This window comes from Melanostigma gelatinosum (assembly GCF_949748355.1).
Source record: "Melanostigma gelatinosum genome assembly, chromosome: 6".
Classification (NCBI taxonomy): domain Eukaryota; kingdom Metazoa; phylum Chordata; class Actinopteri; order Perciformes; family Zoarcidae; genus Melanostigma; species Melanostigma gelatinosum.
In genome coordinates, this window is record NC_136639.1 from 20,144,368 (window position 1) to 20,166,962 (window position 22,595).

Below are 22,595 nucleotides of genomic sequence, written 5' to 3' on the forward strand. Positions count from 1 at the left end.
TTCCCATGCTTATAAATGTCTAGCGAGGGCCGTTAAACTAGCTGGTGGAGATTACAAAGGCCAGAAGACTTTGCTGCTCTCCCTCTCTCTCTCTCTCTCTCTCTCTCTCTCTCTCTCTCTCTTTCACTACGTTTCCTTCTGCTTCCCCATCAACTCCCTCCTGGCCCCCCTCCTCTTCCTTCTCTTGACCTTGAACTCTCCATCTTTGCCCTGGTTTCCCTTAAAATGTCAGGCATGAGAAACACTAAAGGGGAGGGGAGGAGGATGAAAGAAAAAACACAAGGGGAGAGGAGGGGGGGGAGAAAGATAAAGGCCTTGTTTATGTCGTTTCTTGGTGAGCAAGTTCCCAGAAATCTGCAAAAAAAGCACTGGTAGCTGTAAAAGGGATGAGGTTTACAGACAGGGAATATAAAAGGGAGATGCGGGTGGAAGATGAAAAAGAGGCCGACGGAGGGACCGGTGGAAGAAAGCGAAGGGCCTTCATGCATGATTAGTGGCTCAGGTAGATTCCTGTGTCACATACAGGTTGAGGCCTGGTCTCCAACGGTCTACTGATGCCACACAGACAGTGTACGGTAACCTTTGTACGGGCTCATACATTCGGCTCAATGAATGTAGCATTTTTTTTCATAAGGTTTGCCGTTTAAACTCACCTGACAATAAAGTCGAACTCAGAGCCAGCGAGCATTAGGACACCTAATAAGGTGGAGAAGGCTCCATCGAGCACCGGAGCAAACATGTGCTCCAATGCCAGCACCGCCCGCCTGTGACGATCCCCTATGGCTGTCAGGAACGCCTACAACACACACACACACACACACACACGCACACACACACACACACGCACACACACACACACACACACACAAAGAGAATTTACGTCAAGAGGATCAAAACCAATCAAGAAAAAAAACCTTTTTTGTTGTTATTGACAAAGTGAGGACTTAAATCTTTGAAATCATATATTTTTCTTCGTGTCATGTATACATACCAGGGCTACATGGACGGTGAACTCCACTCCAATGCCCACAGAGGCGATGAGGATGACCACAGGGACAGCACTCAGCTTGATTCCCATCAGCCCCATGAAGCCAAACAGCTCCACAGTCATGAGAGAAAGCACCAACACCTGAAGGGAGAAGGATGAGCTTCCGTTAGACAGGAAGGCGGTTGATAAAAGCGTCTTTGAGTACCTTTTAAAGCGCTATACAAATAAAATGTATTATTATTATTATAAATATATATATATAAGCATATTTATACATTTAATCAAACAGGACAGGGCATAAATAAGTTAAGCCAGGCTGAATGCAAGATCCAAAATAAAAATAAAATAAAAATGCTGTATTTAATCATCTCATAATTTGTAGTATTTGTATTATTTTCGTAAGAACATGCCAATAAATTCATTATCATAATGCACATTTCCCAGGTGACAGACATGAAAAGTGCATCAAATGACCATAAATGGAAAAAATCTTCTACTCGATTGTTCCATTATAAACAAACTATTATTCACTGCATGCGCTGTGCTAATTCACAGTTGACCTGGACTTTGCATGTGTGCATGACAGATAGGGGGCAATAATAAGCATATCTTACAGAGGTGTTAAGAAACTATACATGTGGGTAAAAAATGTGTGTCGGTGTGTGTGTGTGTGTGTGTGTGTGTGTGTGAGAGTGTGTGTGTGTGTGTGTGTGTGTCTGTGTGTGTAGAGGCTTCAGTGAAAAGCGGGACAGGAGCTGGGAGTAAATGCCATTATCAGCTGACAGGCGTCAGGTTACATGGGGCCCAAATCCTTTGAAGAGGGCTGAGGTGGGCAGGGGAAGGAGCTGTGTGTATGTGTGTGAGTACATATACAGTGAGCGAGCACAGAATACGTGTGTCCAGCAGTGTGTATCGCGCTCTGTTGACACTTAAGATCTTGCAAGTGGAGAGCAATATTGAGAAAACCTATTTGGACTATTGTATTATTTTAAGACCTTAGATGACTTAGTTCTTTTAAATATCACATGGCAGACTCAGGCACTATTTTAAAGTCTCTACTTGTGTTTTCCTTTTCTTTTATGTCACAGTTTTCCCACAGATAAAATGCAAATCCAGAACAAAACAAGATCACAAGTGATCACTCCACATGCGGTGTTCTATTCAAGTGTGAACAGCAATCAGCATCAAGTGAATTAGAAACATCTGTATATATCAAAACACAAGACCCAATGTTGAAAACAGGCCTGTCTCTGTGCTTGAGATGGATTTCTGGGCAAATAGCTAAGAGGGTTTGCCGTTGTAGGGCTGGCGGTGGTCTGGTCATGGACAGAGCAAATGGTTAAACTTGACGCCTATCCATAACTTGTCTTTTGATCTTGCTAGTAAAGCCTGAAGGATGAACATGAGGTCTCCCCCTCCCCTGTTTCAGGGCTCGGGTGGCCTGGCTACTGCCTGCCATAAAATACAACCCACCAGAGAGAAAGACCAGAGCACTCTATGCATGTGTCTGTGTGAATTATGTACCTGTATGTTTACACGTTCAGTCTGCATGTGCGCAAGTATATACATGTCTGCGTGTGTGCCTGTGAGGCTGCGTATGTGAATGCGTGTTTGCGCGTATCCTTTGAAACTCCTCTAGCGAGAGGAGGGGAAGCGTAGGAGTGCGGAGGATGGAAATAAAATCGAAGTTTTTATAGGTTTAGAGTGGGAGCAAGTTGTCTGAGCAACTTTGTGTTCTCTCCTCATTTATCTGAGCGTTGGTGTCTGGGAGTGTTGGACTAGACTAAACAGACGGCCCCTAACAAAACAGCACAAGATAAACACTGGTGACTGAGGCTACAATAACACACACTTCTTCTTTTTGACTCCGTCCTCTCTTAGATGCCTTCTGGACCGCACATAACAAACAAACAGGAATTAAATGCTGGGGAAGAGTAAAGGCGAAGTAATACGCCCATCAAACGTAGGCCACAAAGAGTGAACAGGTACAGGTTTTTTCTGACCATTGATGCACGTCTGTTTTTTCTCCACCACTCACTATGATGCCGGCGGTCCACGGGTTGAGCAGGAAGAGGGCACAGACCAGAAAGGTGCAGGCGAGCACGACACTGATGGACAGCAGGAGCCAGTGGCGCAGACTAACGTACTGTTCCCAGAACAGGAAAGGGTAGCCATTGGGGTAGGAGGGCAGGCTTTGTCGGCTGTAGTTGCTGCAGATAGCCCGCACGCTCTCGATGGCCTCCACAAACTGCGGCGTCTCCCGGAGCCCGTTGAGGTAGAAGGGGAACTGTGCGTATTCGATTGGCTCAGCAGCCGGGACTGGATGGAGAGACAATGAGAGGAAGGTCGATGAGTCAGAAGAAAGAAAGGAAGAGAACTTGATCTTTATTTAGCAACACATCATTTTATTAGACCCCATGCAGCAATTGAGGATGGTTTTGCACTTTGGAGCCTTGGAAGCAGAAGCCACAGAGCCTTGCATGGCGATGACATTTTAAATTCAGAGAAATGTATTATTTCGGGACATGGATTACATGTAGATGATAGTTTCTCAATTCTTATTAACAAGCATTAGGTTCTGATCATTGAGTGCATCTGCAGAAATAATTGTACACTCTTCAGCCAAACCAATATCAAGGCTTTCCCTCCCTAATCCAACCTTGTTCCAAGAGCAGCTACATCTGTGGCCAAGTGTTTGTGTGTGTGTGTGTGTGTGTGTGTGTGTGTACGCGTGTGTGGTGGGCGGAGCAGCCTGAAACAGAGCTCCATTGACTCAAACCCAGCCAGTCTGTGGCCCAGCCTGGCTAATGAGGACCTATCAGTTCCAGACACAGCAGAGTGTCAGAGCTAACTGTGATTCACGGTAATTATAATGTCAGAACCACTGCCATTACCACACCCCAAACTTTGCGCTGCCGCATAAAGCGTAATGTAGATGCATGAACACGCGCACCTGCCTGTCACTCTGCTATGAAGTCATATTTGGTGCTGACAAAACGTGTTCATTCAGACTTTTGCATGCAGTGTAATGAACACATTGCTGGATATGGAAGATTCCACATCTATTTCGAGTGTGAATATTCCACAGTGCCTGCAGGTCGTCAGACAGGAGCACTTGCTAACATGGTTTGGCACGTTATAATCTCAACTATAAATTTCCATCAGGACACCAGTTGGCTGTTGGCCAACACAGATCTCAGGGGGCTCCTGCACAGCCAAGAACTTCACGCTGCTTATCCAATCATATCCCCCCCCCCCCGCAAAGGACTTCCTGCTTGTTATCCAATTGTGCTTCCCACCCAAACCAAGTCTGTCCTTGTTATCCAATCATTTTCCTCCCCCGTGGAGCACTTCCTGACTTGCACCAAATCACAGACTAGAATCAAACAACAACATCACTGTACTTTTTATGTGAGTTACAGTCTGTGTGTGTGTGGCAGGGAAATGAGAATAGGGTGTGTGTAGTGTTTGGGGTCACTGAGTTTTAATAATGTGTGTGTGTGTGTGTGTGTGTGTGTGTGTGTGTGTGTGTAATGCTAGGGCCCCATGGTAGCCAGGATTATAGCATTCACCACAGGCACCATTAGAAGAACCACAGTGAGCCGTGTCTTGGTCCTCAGCCTTGCAACCTGAGCTCACACATACACAAACGCACACACACCGCAGTGGTACTGTAAAGTCTACTACCTCACTTCAAGCTAAGAGGCAGACAAGGAGCAATAACTCAAACCACAAGAGGTAAACACTGCTCACATGTAGCGGGCGCCTTATGGAACCTAAAAAAAGACGCAGGCGAGACCAATGAGCCCCACAAAAAGTTGGCTTGAAATTTCAGTAAATGCAATTTGTTCAATTGCACCGTGCAGCAGGTATGAACTTTATCATTTCAAATTAGCCTCATTTGTTGGAGCAAACGCTATTATTGACATTTCCTTCCTAAGGTCAAAGCAAAACTTCATTCCATTACACTATAAAGCTTCCTGGTTTTAACTCGAGCATATTTTTGCGGATATGCTGACTTACTGCTGAGGCGTGTCTCGGGCATGGAGTCGGTACGGTCGTGGAACCACTCAGGAGGGTGCGGGCGGATGTTGGCCTGCGAGGCAGCGTACGCCACAGGATCATTGCTGACCCAGGCGGTCAGGTAGATGTAGAAAGCCGCGGGGTTGATGATCCCATCTGCATCCACAAGCCTCTGACGAGTCAGCTACAAAACCCAGAAAGGAGATGAATTAACGATGGCAACATAATGTAGACAAAAGGTTTTCTTCTGCTGTGTTCTCTTAAAACATTCAAACACATACTTGCATGCATCTAAATTAAATGGGTATAATAATACATAGGCTGAGCCACATTTTAACATTTTTAAATGGAAGAATTAGCAAATGGAAAAAGTGCAATAAAGGTGAAAAATAAATTAGGTGGAGCATGCATATTGCCGCCGTTATGTACATTGGACACGAAAAGGTATTGTGGAAATAATACATGTCTCACCAAAACATTTTACAGGTGAGCTGACCACAGAAATGCTTACTTATACACATGCATGAGTGCAAGAGAACGGACCAGCTTTCAAAATAAGAGTCCAATATTAGTCCTTCTCTCTTTCCAACCAAAGAAAAATCAACAAGTCAAACACTGGTCGCCTTTCTGAGAATTCCCGTACTTCTCATCACGGCTTCCCAGAATTATCATGCCACATTAAAACATGGAAAACGTTGAATCAGCTTCTCCCTTTACATACAGTAGATATTGGCTGGCCAACCTCAGGCCCAATGTCCTGACCACTCTGAATGCATTTCTGATGGAAGCCTTTGCAGCAATTTTCTGTCAGGAAGCAGCTATGGAAGACGAATGTTCTACCAAGTATTAATTCTGACAGTGGCAAATGTACCAGTACATTGATATCTGTTGTATTAGACGAGCTCTAATCTGGCATTCTGGTTCCTGTACCTGTTGCTCAAGAGCCCCGGCTGCCGGCCGAAACATCATTTAAGTCCAGATGGATACTTTATTATATACATTTATGATTCTAATACAATACTTTTGTTTTAACAAGTTGCGATTTTTGCTATGCGTGTATATTTAAAAAAAAAATAGTGAAGAAGGTGATGCTATATACTTCTGAATTACAAGTCAAAAATAGGCTTGTTTTTGAATATCAACAGCGACAGCTGTGTGCTAAAATGCTAATTCTCCTTTACAATAATTCACTGCATGTTAATCAGAAACACAAACTCATTCAAAAACGCACTTATTAAGGTCAGCGTATATGAAGGAATAGAAGCTGGCTACTCCCAGGTTTCTTAAAGGCTATATTATGTTGGGTGAAATAAATGTGTTTCTCGGCAGCTCAATGTCCATATAATACTGTATATGTGACGACTAGATACATTTCCATGACATTTATGGTGCAAAGACAATGAATCGTAATGACTTTGGTGACTTTTCTTCTCATGCCACATTTACATTGTAGTTAATGTTACTCTCAGTCTTAGAAACCAGAGCCGGGTGATAAAAAGTCTCTGTAAGCCGTGAGCTAACCTCCTGACATCCAGCCACTATGAATCAGACCAACCCCACACCGAGCGTGTCTGTCTGGTTGCTGATTGTTCCCAAGCTGTTTCAGTCTGTGTCACTTGCTGTGACGGCTGCGGTCACTAGGTAGACAAGAATGGCTGTCTCGCTCAGAGCCATTACTTCTCCTGTGGAGCCAGAGGAGTGTAGCCTAGCACTGCTACCTCCTGAGAGGTAAAACCATTACTGCACACCGCTCTGCCATTCTCCTTTCTAGGAACCATAAATCCCTCCTTCACTGAGGCAGGGAGAGTTTTGGGGGTGAAGCTGGACTCATGGGGTTAGGTGGATAAAGAAAGGAGTTTTTTTTTTGGTGATGGGTTGGAGGGTGAGGAGAGAAAAATAGCTTGAGTTAGCGTAACAATAAAAAAAATTGGCTGGAGTCCCTGAGCGCGTCTGTGTGCAGTTAACCTGGTTGTTAACACTGAAGGAAATGCCACCCAGCAAATGGAGTAGAGCTATAAAAATAACACAACATCTGTACAAATGTTGCTCACACTTGCTTCCCCTGACCCCTACGGGTACCCAGAATGCCCAGCGCCGCCGACCGACCCGGTCCTGAGAAGAAAAGTGCTCTTTCCTCCTCCCCCTATAGTCTTTATACCGACCTCCCCCTCTCCAAGCTTTGTCTTCATATTGCCTTACATTCAAACCACACACAAACACATATACAGCAAGCTACAATATGGTTCCCAGGCAAGGCCATAAGGAATGAATGGTCGCCCCAGCACAGAGGGAAATGTTAGCAGCAGCAGATCAAAGCCAGAACACCTTCTGCACAGATCCATGGAGTGGCATATCAAAATAAAACATCTAGCTTTGCAATTTGCCAGGGTTGGAAAATATCTGGTACTCATTTTGAGACACACACACACACACAAAAAAAACAGCTACTGCTGTAAGTGCACGCACAACAGACAAAAGCAGAACACACACTCAAAACATACAAATGCACACACAGAGCTGCCTCAAAGAAACCACGTGTTTCAGCTCCCCTCATTGAAAGAGGACACAGCAGTGGAGCGCTGAGGGAGGGAAAAGGGAGGGAGGGACGGAGAGAGAGAGAGAGAGAGCGAGAGTGGTAGTGCAAGCACAGGAGTTAGTGTAGGAGAGAGAGGGGAGGGGGGGCAAGAATGAGAGCCGGATTCCAGAGGATCTGGATTGAATTTAACAGCGGGATACGCAACAACTGTATGTCTTCAAGCTGTCACAGGAAGCCCAGGCAGCTCTGCTGGCGGCCCCAACGCCTCACGGCAAATACACTTCCCTCACAGGCACAGGAAGTGATGTCACAGGGCCGCACACCAGGATTTGCCAAAAAAGCAAAAAAGAAACGGCTAAGAGTAGAGGGGGGGGGGCGCTTTTATACTGTAGTCATGCACGACTTCTACACAGACTCGCACACAAATCATTTCAATGAATAAAAAGACAAGACACAGCGGAGCTATTTGTCAAAGTTAATTATCTTTGAGGGAAATGATCTCAGTGTTGAAAAGGAGCTGGCTTGTTTTGTGTTTGGAGTTTTGATAAATCCTGGCCAAGAATTTTGTTTTTATATTTCCCCAGTTCCTTATCTTCTGTTGTGTGCCGTTTCTTGCCAAGGAATGCAGCCATGCATCCATGGATGTTGTTTTTTTCGAGGTGGCACTAAACGAAAACAGAGTGCAGTGCCCCACTGAGGCTTCCTCTGGACCTCCTTCTAAGGCCTGAGCTGCTCCCTAGCTTGACTTGTGCCATTGTTGGATGCCAAACACCCCTCTAGTTCCACACTGGAGACCGGGCTCATTTCAACAGCTGTTTTTCAGGAGATTATGATAACTGTGTGTACAGTAGTGATGAAATCTGGGTGCTTTTCAACCCCAAAAGTGCTGCAGTGAAAACACTGGACAGCACAAATGTTGATTTCTAAAACTTACCGGTAATAACTAAAATTAGTTTTTTTTTAAATAGATTACTTTGTACGATGAACTCATTTATCTGCATATTGAGGCCTACCTCTGGTAGCTGAATTTATCATTTGTCAAGATATGCAACAAATGCAAATATTTTTTGAGAAATCCATTCAGTTCCATTTTGACAAAATAATTTGTCTTTACCACGGGACTGACAAATCCAGGAAAATTATTTCGAGCCCCGTTGGGGCCTGCATGACTTTCTACATTGTGCACCGATTTCTTTCAGCCTTCCGACTTCTCACACGATGAACTGTGTCTGGAATCGCTAACAAACTCAAAAGGCTTGATGCTAAGGGAAGACGTCTCACTGTCAAGGCGCTGCACACGCACACACAGAACCACAGAGTGTGACAAATGGTTTTAAATGAAGAGTTAATAGGTTTTTCAGAGGCAGGCTGCAGCCCCAGTGAGAGCTTTAAATTCCTGGGCTCGGTAAAGTCATCACAGAGAAGATGAAGACAGACACAGGGAGAAAGGAAAAAAAAAAAAGACGGGATGGAGAGAGACAGTCTTTAAGCCGGGTGTGGCTCTTCCAGCCCCAATCCCATTGGACAAAACACACAAATATGCATGCACACAGAAAAAGAGGAAAGCAGTTTTAACACCGGTGTCGGTACCCTCAGAAAGCAGTCCTTGTAAAACAGTTCAATCACTTTTAATGGTGTGAATAACTACACATACCAGGTTGAAGTTGATGGGCGTCCTGCGTCCTGTCTGCACCAACAGCTTGTATGCAAGAACGCCGTCATCGGAGCCATTCCTGTAGCTGTTGAAGGTGATGCGGCCGGCCTCCCAGTCCTTGTCAAACGCCTGCTGGAGACCTGCATGAAACCACAACAAAACAGATTGGTTAGATGCGGCTGTTTGGAAAGGTTACATGGCCTGTTATCTTCATTCTTCCTCCGCAACATACTCATAAAGCAAAGTTCCAAAGGAAAACAACACACAACAAGCCAGCGCAGCACAAGGCAATATAACACAACACTGCAACCTAACCCTAACCCTATAATAAGCCTGATTGATTTAATATAGTAACTTGGTTCCATTCTCAACCACCAAACAAGACTTCAAAAGCCGAAAAAAAAATGCTGCTTTTGATTCAAAGCCATCATTAGGGAATATATCAGTAACACATGTCTCCTTTTCTATACGACTCTCTAATCCATATGTGTATCACTCTCCCCCTCTCGGCTCTCCCCCAAGGCTCATGCTGTGGTCCGTCTGTGGGAGATGTTGTTTTGGGTCTCGTTCCGTGGCCTGTCTGGCTCCAATTTGTCCCACCATTGCAGAGAGCAATATCAGACACAGTTCTCTCTCTTTCTCTCTCACCCGCACACTCTCTGTGTGGTTCCCCTCCGGCTCAAACACACACACAGACTCACACAATGTGGTTTATCGTTACGGGGCAAGTCAGCGCTTCCTCGCTGAAAATGAAGCCATTCCCGGATTTGGGCTGACATGTGGAAGATGATATTCTTGTCCTTTACAATTCTTAGGAGCTGTCAGTGGGATAAGGGGAATACAACAAGCAACCCATCCAAAGGTGAATCCTGCCATCCTACTGACCGAATTCAGGGTCCCATAAAATCAAAAGTGTGGTGTCGTGCTTGTTTTATGCCAAATATTTCAGATTATTTATGAATAGATTATAAAGAAAAATGACAAAAGCTAGTAGGAGCTGTGCTAACATGAGTTGGATGAGCGAGTACGAGTGTCAGTTTGCGCTGCCGACATCATCTTTACTGCCAAAGGTTCTCACATTCTGTATATTGCCTGAGGCCAAGTATAAAATATGGCCTCCCACTTCGTCCTCCTCCGTCAACCCCACTCGAGGATGACAAACGATTTTAATCAGGCTACTGTCAGTGTCCATTTTGAAATCCTGCCTACATCTGAACTCCTGCTGAACATCTTGTTTCCTGCAGATTCATGTCAAAACACAGAAGAAAACTACGATCTCAATACTGTTTCATGAGTAAATTATGACCATGCCTGAACTAACTTGAATAGGGATGTTAAACGAGGCATTAATAACAAAATCATCTGCGACATCAGTTTTGGGGTAAAATATAACAACGAATCATACTGCTACAGCCGACCCAAAGAGAGTTCTTTCCTTGGTGTGACCGAATCCACTTTTGGTCTGGGTGGGATGGTAATGATCAAGCTTAACTTTACCTTGCAGCCAGTCCCTGAAGTAGTGAAGCCACATGCGGGGCAGCTGCCCGTTGTCCTCCTTCAGCACGTAGCGAACAGTGTGGAACCTCTGGTGGAGCTGGTACAGCAGAGGCTGTTTCTGGGCGTAATCAGCCCGCTGCGTCACCACGTACATGTTGTAGAAGGAGAAGAACTTGAACTGGGCACCGATGAAGTCGTACTCGCTGGTCTCTCTGGGCACGATGTCCGTCAACTCCAGGCCATCCCTCACCTGGGTGGTCCCGTAGAGACTGACTCCCAGCAGGCAGAGGAACAGCACAATCACCACCACCTGGAAACAGAAGGACCGAAGAAGATCATCATCAATCAATTCACTGCACAGAGCGATGGCAGGACCGATTCAGCTTACACTAATTACTGCTTAAACCATGTTGCATATTCTGAATGAGTGAAGAGCAAAGTTGTGGATACTGTGCATATTCTAAGGTGGATGTTAGCAACATATTCCAATAAGGGGATTCAGCGACTAAGGCATCAGAGGACTGCATGAAGCAATTTGGCAATATGGTGAAACATCTGACAGTGTGATGAAAATTCTTCAAGTACAGGCCACCAGATGATTTCAGCTCTGGAAGGCTTTCACATGACTGGCCACCCACTAGACTGAGGTCAGACTCTGTGTGTGTGTGTGTGTGTGTGTGTGTGTGTGTGTGTGTGTGTGTGTGTGTGTGTGTGTGTGTGTGTGTGTGTGTGTGTGTGTGTGTGTGTGTGTGTGTGTGTGTGACTCAGATGTGAGCACAGATCTCAAACTCCAGCCCAGATTTCCTCCTACTATACACTCTGGTGACTAATCCTCCCTTTCAAATTATCACCAAGGCAAGTCAGCGCAAACACTATTTCACCTTACACAGAAGCCCCCCCCCCATCATCTATCTCTACCTCCTTTTCTACAGAAACACACACACACAGAGATGCTGAACTCACCTTGGTGGTGGGCTGCAGAAGGAACGGAGCGTAGTGCCTCTCCGCAAAAGAGGACAGGGTCCAGCGGGAACAGGAAGGCCCGAGGCAGCGCAGGCCCAACGAGCCCTCTCCGTACTGGGACAAGAGGTCCCGTGTGGAGCTGTTGTTCTCTGGGCCCTGGCCAGTCGATGAGCCTGGATCCCCCTGAGGAGCTGAGCTGGCACTTAAAGTCGGAGCAGCAGGAGGAGGAGGAGGAGCAGGGTGGTGATGGGAGAAGGTGGCAGAACCTCCAGATCCGCCGTTACTTCGGCTCCCGCTGCTGCTGCTGTTGTTGTTGTTGTTGTTGTTATTGCCGTGATTGCTGCTGCTGCTCCTGCTGCTGTAATAGTCGTTGTTGGGGTTGCTCCTCGTCGGAGCTGGGTTCATGGGCTGCACGGAGATCTGGGACCTGGGCTCAGCCGTGGTGTAGAAGGCCTGAGTCCGGGGGTCGTACTCCGTCCTGAGCTGCACTGTGGACTGCATGGTAATTTGGGTCTGCTGGGCAAAGCCGTGGCTGCTGTAGGAGGGAGGGGGGCTGCTGTAGCTCGGCGGAGGCGTGCGATATGAGGGAGGAGGGGTACAATAGGAAGGGGGCGGGCTGCAGGGACTCCCGTCAGCACCATCCAGGTACGCATGGGGCTCGATCTGGATCACACGATTGGCACATGGGCTGAAGAGATAACGACAGTGGCAAAATGTCAGACCATGGACTGCTATATGTAGGGACTAAACAAAGGACATTCTTTACACATAAACATCATCCTATTTCATGAAATGGTTTCTAACATTAAAACTTTCATAGTTATGTGATTCTATAAGAGTGTGCGGAAAAAAATATTAATTTCTAAGATGAACTGCATTAAATCTGTGAAAAGTCTCTTATCTGCACATATTTTAATTAAATGTCTCTTTTTCTGCTGACAGCATGAAATATAGAGCTGAGAACCAACAAGGGAATTTAATAGTGAGTTTTTAGATCCATATGATCGCTGTGCCAACAAGCATGCCCAGACTGGCAGACTGCTTCAGTTTAATAAAGACTGTGACAGATAAACAACCGAGCAGCCAGACAGAAACCGACAACTTAAGCAGTAATTAGGCTGTGACTGGGGGGGGGGGGGGGGGGATTAAGGTGAAGATAACTCAGCGATAACGTTGTGTTAGAGTTATTCATCGACGGATCACAGATCACAGGAAACCATAGAAGGGAGAATTACTGAACAGGAGAGCAATTTCACCGTCATCAGACAAGAAAGAATCTGTGCCCACACACACACACACACACACACACACACACACCTGTAGAAGCAGCAGAAAATGTCGAACCGCCTGTCTTCGCGTCGGTAGAGGTCCATGCTGAGGATGGCGGGGAAGATGAGCAGCACCATGGCAAAGTTGAACACCACCACCACTGCAGCCTGCAAGAGACACGGGAAATGCTCGTTTATGCTCGTTTTGTATAATAAAAAGAAGAAAGAAAATGGATTAGTCATTTGTATACAGTTGAGAAGGTGATACACGGAGTAGAAAGTTGTGGTGGGATGAAGTCTAAATCAAGACAAAAACACAGAGTGTGCGGAGAAAAAGCGAGGCTTGTGTGAGTGTAATAGAAGCCAGTGCAGTGTTGTGGTTAAGTATTTGAAGGTGGTGCACTGGAGCAGAGGGTGGGGGTTGGGGTTAGGTTGGGGCCCTGCCCAGAGTACAATCTGGATCTTGCGTAGTTGCCAGACCACTACTTGCACGCGCACACACACACATGTACACAATCCCGTGTGTGTGTGCCAGACCACCCAAGGAGCCGGAGACCCGCGGAGACCCGCTGTACAGACACACACAACCCTTACACACACAAACACACACACACGTATCTACTGCCATCTTAAAAAACTGTGACGCCTCCCTACTTAAACCACACCTTAACACCAACCAGATACAGACACACACACACACACATCATTGCCCTCCCTCATGCTTCAGCTCACAACTCAGTCAACAAGAGAGAGAAATAATGTGAGCGAACGAAGCTTCTGTAAGTAGAGTAGAACAATGAATTCTCAATTGGCCAGACAGATACAGTAAGACTCCACTCACAACCACACGCACAAACACAGTGACCGCTAGCTGACCCGTGAGTGGGGAGATGTTTCATCACATCTGTCCTCGGCACACGAATAAGTGTGAGTTCCTGTGTGTGTTTTCGTGTTGTTATCTGGACAAGATTCCACTTTTCTTTTTCCAAACTGATGGAAAGAAGCGAATGAGAGACATAACGGAGGGGAAGAGAGAGAGAGAGCTGGATCCACGGAGGAGTCGATAAAAAGACGCACACGCACAGACTCGCGCACATCTCTACGAGGCTGAGAGATGACGACCACTGATTGCGGTTGTGATGTGTATGTGTGTGTTCCATCAGCATGATTGTCTGCCTCACTGCAAGTCTGCCCTCCACCAGTCACAAAACCACAAGTGTAAAGTATGCATGCTATGTGCATCTGTGTGTGTGTGTGTGTGTGTGTGTGTGTATGTGTTATCCAAGTGTGTGTATTTGTGTGCATAAAAGGAGGCGGCATGGATTAGACTCATGGGGTAAATGGATCATGTTTGACAGACTCGCTGTACTAAAGCCATCTATCCACACATGCTAATATTGTACTCACTGTGGCGACATCTTGCCTCACTCTGTGTGTGTGTGTGTGTGTGTGTGTGAGAAAGAAAGCTAGAGAAAGTAGGAGGGGGGTGGTGCACGCAGTACTTAAAGCACAATTTTACCGAACTGCAAATACTTGCACACATGAATTAATCAACACTACTCATTCGTACCTCTCTTTCTCAAAAGTTGCAGAAATCGTCTGTTGAATGCTTTTGATGTGCGCGTTTGTTTGACCGATATGTTTCTTGAAGATTTGAATTTGTATTTTAGCTGCTGGTACCTAACAAACTTTGCAAGCTTCCAATGTTTTCCCCAGAAGGTAATTAACCAACTGGAACATAAAGCCTCTGAAATTGGACTTAAAAACATAAATGATAAGGTTTTGCGTCACACTTGGGGATTATTGGAGGCATCTTGTCCCGATTTTCACTGATCTGGTGACGTCTATAATTACTGACAGATGTTAGAGAAGTCAGAGCTCCCCTCTGGATCCCCCCCACCTTTACACACACACACACACACACACGCATGTGCACACACACAGACAAACAGCTAGACCATTGCCTTCCAAACCTCCCACACAGGTACTACAACTCACAACGCACACATGCACATGAGCGTGAGGATATGCAACACACACACACACACACACACAGAGGGATTCGGTTACATGGACCTCAGCCGCAATCTGGACAGACACCGGGCCCACCACTAAACAGCCTCAAAGAGGGAGGCAGAGGGCTGGATGGATTTAACAAAACACACACAGACACACACACACACACACACACACTTTCAGTTCGATGAAAGAAATCAATAAAACAACTGTCTGGAGAAATCTGGAGCCAATGAGGACTGGAACAGGACTATTAGTGCGAGGGGCCCCACACGACTGAGCTCTCTCACACAGACAGACAGCCACACACACACACACACACACACACTCACTACCAGGCATACCTGTAGAGAAAAGGCTCTGAGCGCCGGGATGGGGATGAGGGCTGCCATGAAGAAAGCTGTGACGTTGCTGATGGAGGTGAGAGCCACGCTGGCCCCGGTCCTCTTCAGGCACTCCCCCGTACGGTCCTGACAGACAGAGACAGACAGGTAGATGAAAGGAAAAGCAATGAAACTTGACTCTCTTGATCAGATTGTAGCCAAAGGCAACTGTGTAATCCTTAAGATTATGTACAATTATCATAATACTGATATGACTGACAGTGATTGCAATGATTCTCAAAGCCCTGAAGTGCTCTTAAATAAGCCACCTGGGCCTGTCTACTTCTGTTTAAAGAATAAAGGTAAAAGTTGAAAGAGATGACATGCCGTCGCTCAGAACAAATACGATTCTTTGTGTAATCAAGACTTTTGATTGGCCTTTTTTGTTATTATTTAGTGATAAGCATGCACACACCAGGTTTGCCAGCAATTTGAGGACGTGCAGGACCACACAGGGAGTGTCTGCAGGCGTGTGCATCTGTGTGTGTGTGTGTGTGTGTGTGTGTGTGTGTGTGTGTGTGTGTGTGTTTCAGACAGGAGAGATCAGGTTCAGCTCTGTTTAGTTTTCATCAGAGCCACACAAAGGAAGTTGGGGGATGAGGGAGGCAAGGCTGGAAGGGAAACAGGGGGGGGGGGAAACAAAAACAAGCAAATACATGCCTATGTTTTCCCCCCCTATGGAGATGAAAAGTGATCCCGCTCCACACACACACACACACACACACACCCACACACACACACACACACACACACACACACACGAGGTACATATAAAACATGGACTTTATTTACTGGTTTCTGCAAGTTATTCTTTTTCTTTTAGTGTTTTTAATTCTGTATTCTGATTTATGATCTAATTAAGAGCGCGATAGACCCCGTTCTGTTTTCACATATTGAATATGGAGCATTGCTTCGATAAGCAGGCTGAGTGTGTGGCACATGCAGCAGGCTGTTAGACGCTACATCACAGGCACCGACAGGCTCTTTCACACATTCCCTCCATGAAGGAGTTAAGACAGCAGAATGGGTCGGAACAGCGTGGACGTTTGCCTCACCTCGAATGGGATCCTCTTGTTCTGTCCGGTCTCACTGAAGGCATGGGCGAGGAGGAAGACGTCATCCACTCCAACACCCAGAGCCAAGAAAGGGAGCACCTGTAGCACACACACGCAAGCTTCATAAGCTCCGTGAACCATAAGCAGGACCACAACCGTGTTGGTCCTTTTTTAGTTCCTCGCTGTACGAATTTCTCTCATTTTGAATTTTTGGAAGGGTACAAACTAAACGCAGCGTAGCCAAAACCATGCATCATCATTGACAATATCTCATATTTTGTATAAAGGTTGTTAAAGGATGACAATGGTAAACATTGTATCTCATTGTGTTAATCTGAGTTACCTGTGTGGTGGCAGCATTGAAGGAGATGCCCAGGAGAGAGCAGAGGCCCAGGCCGGCTGCCACAGACAGTGTCACCAGCAGGACACCCGCCAGCCCTACAGCCCCCTGAGACTTGGCACAGTCCCACCGTAGCATGGTCAGACATGCATAGGCCAGCTGGGAACAGCAAACAAGAAGTCCATTTATCAGCCAGTCATTAAACGTCTTCCCGCCTCTTTTAACTTTCTGTAATCCGAGGCTAGACCTGGGTTGCTCAAAGCTTCTTTTTTTTTGGCTCCGTTCTCACCATCAGCAGGTATCCGCTGGCCACACGGATGACACTGACGTCGGAGAAGGACTTGAGAATATCTTCCAGAGTGGTGCTGGTGAAAGACAAGACCTTCTGAGACGAGTTTGCTGCCACACTCTGCAGCACCGCCTAGAGAGAGGCAAACAGGAACGGGTAGAAAGAGAGGGAAAGCAACATTAAAAACGATTTTAATAAGTGATCAGTAAGGAAGAATAGATAGAGAGTCTTTGAACAAACGTCCAAGGCAACGAAAACGATTTGAAATATCATTAAAACAACAAGCTTGAACAGGCTGCTTATGAATGGATAAAATCCATCCCACAAAAATGTAAATTTGGCAGGAGTGCGTTGGCTCTCCCACAGCGCAGCTCGAGTTCAGGTTCAATGACCACAAAGCCAGAACTCCCTGATTTGAACGGTTAAATATTGTGCTCATGTATAATGAGCTCCGGCTCTCGTTTTCCTTTCTGAACGAAATCAGTGCAAGTTTCTGCAGAATAAAATTGATTTGTCTGCCCTATCGTATTTCTCCCTCAACATACCAGCTCAAATCTGCACCTAATTGACATGTAGAACTGATGAGTGCATACTGCCTGATTTCCAGTAGCAAATATTATAACTTAAATGTGTACTAGTGAGAGAAAGCATCTCACTGATTCAATAAAAGCTGCACCTCAGATGGCAGACCAACTGCGCCTCCAATCTGTTCTCTAGCCCGTTTGTTGATAAGTAACACGGAGCACACAGTACGTCTCAAGGTACAGAACAAGCACATCTCTCTCTGTGTGTCTTTGAAGACAACAAAGACAAATCGCGGCCCTGAATAATGAGCTCTGCCTCCGTTGGTATTTGGAGGAATCTGCAGACAGTACCATGACCCATCCTCTCCCTCTCTCACTATCTCAGGGCAGACAGATGGCTTCGACATTGAACTGCAGTTACTGCTCAGTGGGGAGCTGACACACATTAGGAAACACGCAATAGATCACACACACACACACACACACACACACACTCGCACCCACGTGTGAACTCGCACATGTGTCCGGCGCATACTAACATGCATGCACATACTATTCATGCAGGCACGCCTAACCGTGAGTAATACACGCTAATATAAGACAGACATTTGTCATCTTTTACTTCTTTTTTGATTGCAGCAGATAAAAACCCCCCCGCTGTATTCAAATAAACGATCACACCTATTTTCTAGCAATCTGTGATCTCTGGACCCCAAGACGAATGGCGCGCACACACACACACACACACACACACACACAAGGTCACACTATGTTGAACAGAGGTTGGGGGGCCCCCAAAACAAAGACCAGATGATGTCACACACATGAGCCACCAATGGGGCCACAGCTGGGAAAGCGATTGTGTGTGAACTTCTGAGTGTGTTTGCATGTGTTTGTACGCGGGTTAAAGAGAGAGAGAGAGAGAGAGAGAGAGAGAGAGAACGCGGGAGAGAAAGAGAGATATCCAGCACTCCCTTAATGTATTCCAGACACGCTGACCCTGTTGCTCTATTGCTCCTCTCTACTGAGCATTAAGAGGAAAGCTTTAGCCTATTACCACACACCAACAGTGGTGCTAGTATCTGTCAGGGGCCCGGGCTTTGGATGGGGCCTTTCCATGTTCACCTGTATCCGGTCGTTGATTTACGATGTGGTCGTAGAGGATTTAGGGTCGATTTCTTTTCTCTTTCCGTGCCCTCCTTTTTGGATCTCTCTCTCGTTTCTGAGCGCGTTGGCCCTTACCTCAGAGTATTTCCTCTGCCAGGCTTCTAGTATAGCTGCAGCCTTTTCTTCATTCCAGTTGATGTGGGAAACCTCCTCGTAGCCCCGAAGGTGCTCAAACATCTGCTTGGGAGTCATCAGCTGGAACATGGTCTGTAAGGCCTGGGCACTGGAAAGGAGGAAAGGAGAGAGGAAAAGATGGAAAGGATGAAAGAGGGAGAAGAAACAAGAGGTCAATGACAACATCATCTTTACACGAGAAGATCAGCAAGGTGGTGAGCCGGCTTCTGGATTGTGCAAATAATCATCAAAGATGATGGATTTCCAGCACCGACTAGAATTAAAAGCTTTGGGTTGTTAGAACTCCGTCTATAGACGAGGAGTAAAAATACTGGCAAGCTTTGAACACTTGCCAAAGATACAGTATTTGCAGATTGTGTGATTGTCAAAATGACAAAGTTGACAAGGAGCACCAACCGGGAGACGAGAAGAGCATAAAAGATAGAATAATCAAACCAAAAGGCCAGACCGTTGCTTCATTTCAAAACCGCTTCAAGCAATCTGTGGATTCTTCTGATTTAGCGATTGATCAGTGATCAAAATTGTGAAAAAATGCCCAAAACAATTTCCCAGAGCCCAAAGACAATCATCATGATCATCATCATAACCTCGATCACATTACGTATTGTTATTATTTATCTGCCCATTAAAAAGACACTAATAAAGACAACAGAAATGTGTTTTTACATATTTATTTATCCCCTAGTCCAACATGTTCTCCCTTAGATTCAAAGCTCTTCTCCTTCAGCCAGTATCACGGCTAATATTCCTTGCAATGATATGTGATACGGCAATAGGAACCATCAAAATAAATATACAGTGCTACTAGGCGTAAACAGTGGCCTTGTTTTCAGTGTGTCTGAACCAACATGCCTCAGCAATACAGGTCCAGATGTTATCTTATCTCTTCTCTATTCCAAAGTTGGATGGCACAAAGGTTTTTTTGGACTGGATTTGATAGTGACAAAGGAAGTGCCAGATCCCATTTAATGGGTATCTGGTCCTAATCTGCACGATTCCTGATCATGTTCTGACAGATTTTAACAGGACCGTGGGATCCAGTGTGGTGAGGAATGCACCGTCCTCGATGTACACATCAGGAGGGTAATAAAGAAAGAAAACGTATGAGTCATTAAAAAGTCACTGAAGAACAGTAGTCGAGTCAGTCTATGTGAATTTAAATTTGAGGACCCAAGGGAGCAGGCATTGGCTCGTTGTTCTCTTTATGAATGTGCTCTGTGTAATATGGTGATAATGACGGTAATGGTGGCAGTTCCACTCTTCCACAGCTCGACTCTTCCATTCGAAAAAGCTATTGACTGGTGCTGTTTTTGGTACCATGTCGGCACACGGGCCGACATGGCCGATTGGTCGCCGATGACATGATTCAGAGAGTGTGGCGTCGAAGAGGATGTCAGTTTTTTAACGCGGTCTGTCTCGCTACGGCGATTAGCAGAGAAATCCCGCTTACACTGACGGAACAGAGAACAGAGAAGCACCTGGTCCTGAAAGTGAGTGTGGTGGAGTCGAGCCGAACCGTGCAGTGGAAATGAGGCATTATAAACAAGACGTAGAAATTGAGTGCCAGCAGTAACAGCCCAATGGACAGAGCAACTAAACCACACACACACACACACACACACACACACACACACACACACACACACAAGCAGGCACGCACAGACACCCTAATGACCCAATCTTGCCAGGAAAAAACACAACCACAAAACAAACAACGCACCCCACTGTACTCTGGAGCCAGTTTGCGTGTAAATGTGTGTGTGTGTGTGTGTGTGGGGAGGGGGGGGCTTTAACTTGGTGTGTACATGCCATCCAAACTGCAATTTCACATTCAAATAAGTGGTCCATTAGCAAAATGTTGGATAACTTGTGTAGCTTCCCTTGTCATTGCTTGATCAAATGTGCATGTTTTTTATTCCCGTATACGTTTTGTATTTACATAAAAAAAATCTTGAACAAAACGGGGATTGACTGATTGTAATGTGTTGTGTTCTGGAGAGCATACAGCTTATCGCACACATACAAATGTGTATATTATACATCCATATGTACACTACATCATCTTTACGCTTTGCCCTGGTGCAGAGCTGAGCAGGGACAGCTGGAGCGCTAAGATTTCACTGGACTCTGCTAATGACTGCAAGATTTACAGCACACCGCGCACATGCACGCATATCCGCGCTGTTCCGGAGCACATAAAAGAACAACAAAAGAAGTACACACACACACACACAATCTTTTTTCAGAATAAGCCCTGCAGTGATCACCACGGTGTTTATGAGGGTGTGTATGTGTAAGTGTGGGTATGTTACCTGAGCAGGGGTCCGCTGCCGTTCTTGGTGGTCCCTCCCACGATCAGTTCCTCCTGCCAGTGCATGTACTTCTTGGACAGACCATGGCAGCCGCCGCTCAGGGTCCGCGCCACGTCGATTGGCTGGTGCAATAAAAGCAACAGGCGAGAAAAGAACTGTCAGAAGCCAGTCTCAAACCAAAGACTTTATGTTTTTACTAAAACGTACAAAATGTTGCACAGCGTTGTGTGTACTCCAAGGCCAAAGCTTGAGACTGCGTGTGTGTGTGCCCACCTTTGTTGAGTTCTTATTGGGCGCAGTGAGGGGGCAGTCGGGGTCGGCAGGGTTAAGGCAGGGTCTATCCATGTAGCCGTGTCCAACATTTGCCTTTTCCAACATGTGCTCAAAGCTTTCCACGGGAAAATTCAGCTTTCGCAACTCCTCAAGGAACTCCTTGGGGTCAAAGTTGGTCCATTGCAAAGGGTCTTTACCTCTGCAGAGTTAACAGTAAGTAGGAATACTGTTAAACCATGACTTCAACATTTTTAAAATACATTTTATGGAAACATTTTTCTGTACTTTAAGCCATCCTTCCTTTTGGAAGAGAACACCAAAGTGAACTGAAAAATGATTACCCACGCTGTACATTCTAAACATTCATCCCTATTTACAGGCCGACTTCCTGGTTCAACTTTGGGCTGTCAAGCTAACCACAATTGATTACTAAAATTGTGGTCGAGCTCACTTTCAGTTTTGCCTCCAAATGAAGTGGTTTAGGTAATCTGGTTTGCTAATAACATGTTTACAACTGTTCTCATTAAGCACTCGTGTTTCTTGTTATGTGAGCTAGTTACTTATCATAATCAATGGAAATGATGAATGAAAACTGTGAAAATAAGCTGGAATGTCCCTTTAAGAGCAAACACACTGGATGTTATCTACACTGGGTGTTGTGCTTTTGTTCATCATGCAGGTGCAATTACTTGTCTAACTTAATTTTAATATGTATTGTTAGTTCTTGTTTTGTCGCCATTGTGTGTGTGTTGGTGTGCATTTCAGGGTTTTTGCATTTGTCAGATATTTGGGTGCAATTACCTCCAAACTTTACCACTTTACCACACATTTTTGTAATCCCTTTTTTGCAAGGTAACAGAAAACAATAACTGGAGACTAATTCCCATCATGCAATGGCACAGAGCTGAATTCCTGCTCCAAAACCAGTCCTTGTCTCTCTATGCCTCACACATTCCAATCTCCCTTTCTCTGAATCTCTCTCTCTCTCATTCAGACTACATTGTATGTGCTTAACCAGGCTTGGGTTATTATTCCCAGCCTTCCAACCAGAACATAGTAAAAACCTTTTTTACCATCTGAGACCAACGGGCAACACACACGCGCACACACGCACACACACACACACACACACACACACACACACACACACACACACACACACACACAGACAC

The 22,595-nt window shown here is 45.6% G+C and overlaps 1 protein-coding gene across 1 annotated transcript in view; it reads right to left on the reverse strand.

Annotated features, from left to right (window-relative positions):
* Positions 1–22,595, reverse strand: part of ptch1 (patched 1) — a 46,863-nt gene that overhangs the window by 7,626 nt on the left and 16,642 nt on the right. The window contains exons 6-20 of the mRNA XM_079269605.1: positions 21,424–21,622; positions 21,151–21,272; positions 18,779–18,926; positions 17,013–17,144; positions 16,727–16,882; positions 16,384–16,482; positions 15,290–15,415; positions 12,979–13,097; positions 11,662–12,349; positions 10,699–11,008; positions 9,202–9,341; positions 5,012–5,195; positions 3,027–3,307; positions 992–1,129; positions 654–796 (exon numbers count right to left, since the gene is read on the reverse strand). Coding sequence (XP_079125731.1) covers positions 654–796; positions 992–1,129; positions 3,027–3,307; positions 5,012–5,195; positions 9,202–9,341; positions 10,699–11,008; positions 11,662–12,349; positions 12,979–13,097; positions 15,290–15,415; positions 16,384–16,482; positions 16,727–16,882; positions 17,013–17,144; positions 18,779–18,926; positions 21,151–21,272; positions 21,424–21,622 — 2,985 coding nt within the window. The remainder of the gene's footprint in view (positions 1–653; positions 797–991; positions 1,130–3,026; positions 3,308–5,011; positions 5,196–9,201; positions 9,342–10,698; positions 11,009–11,661; positions 12,350–12,978; positions 13,098–15,289; positions 15,416–16,383; positions 16,483–16,726; positions 16,883–17,012; positions 17,145–18,778; positions 18,927–21,150; positions 21,273–21,423; positions 21,623–22,595) is intronic.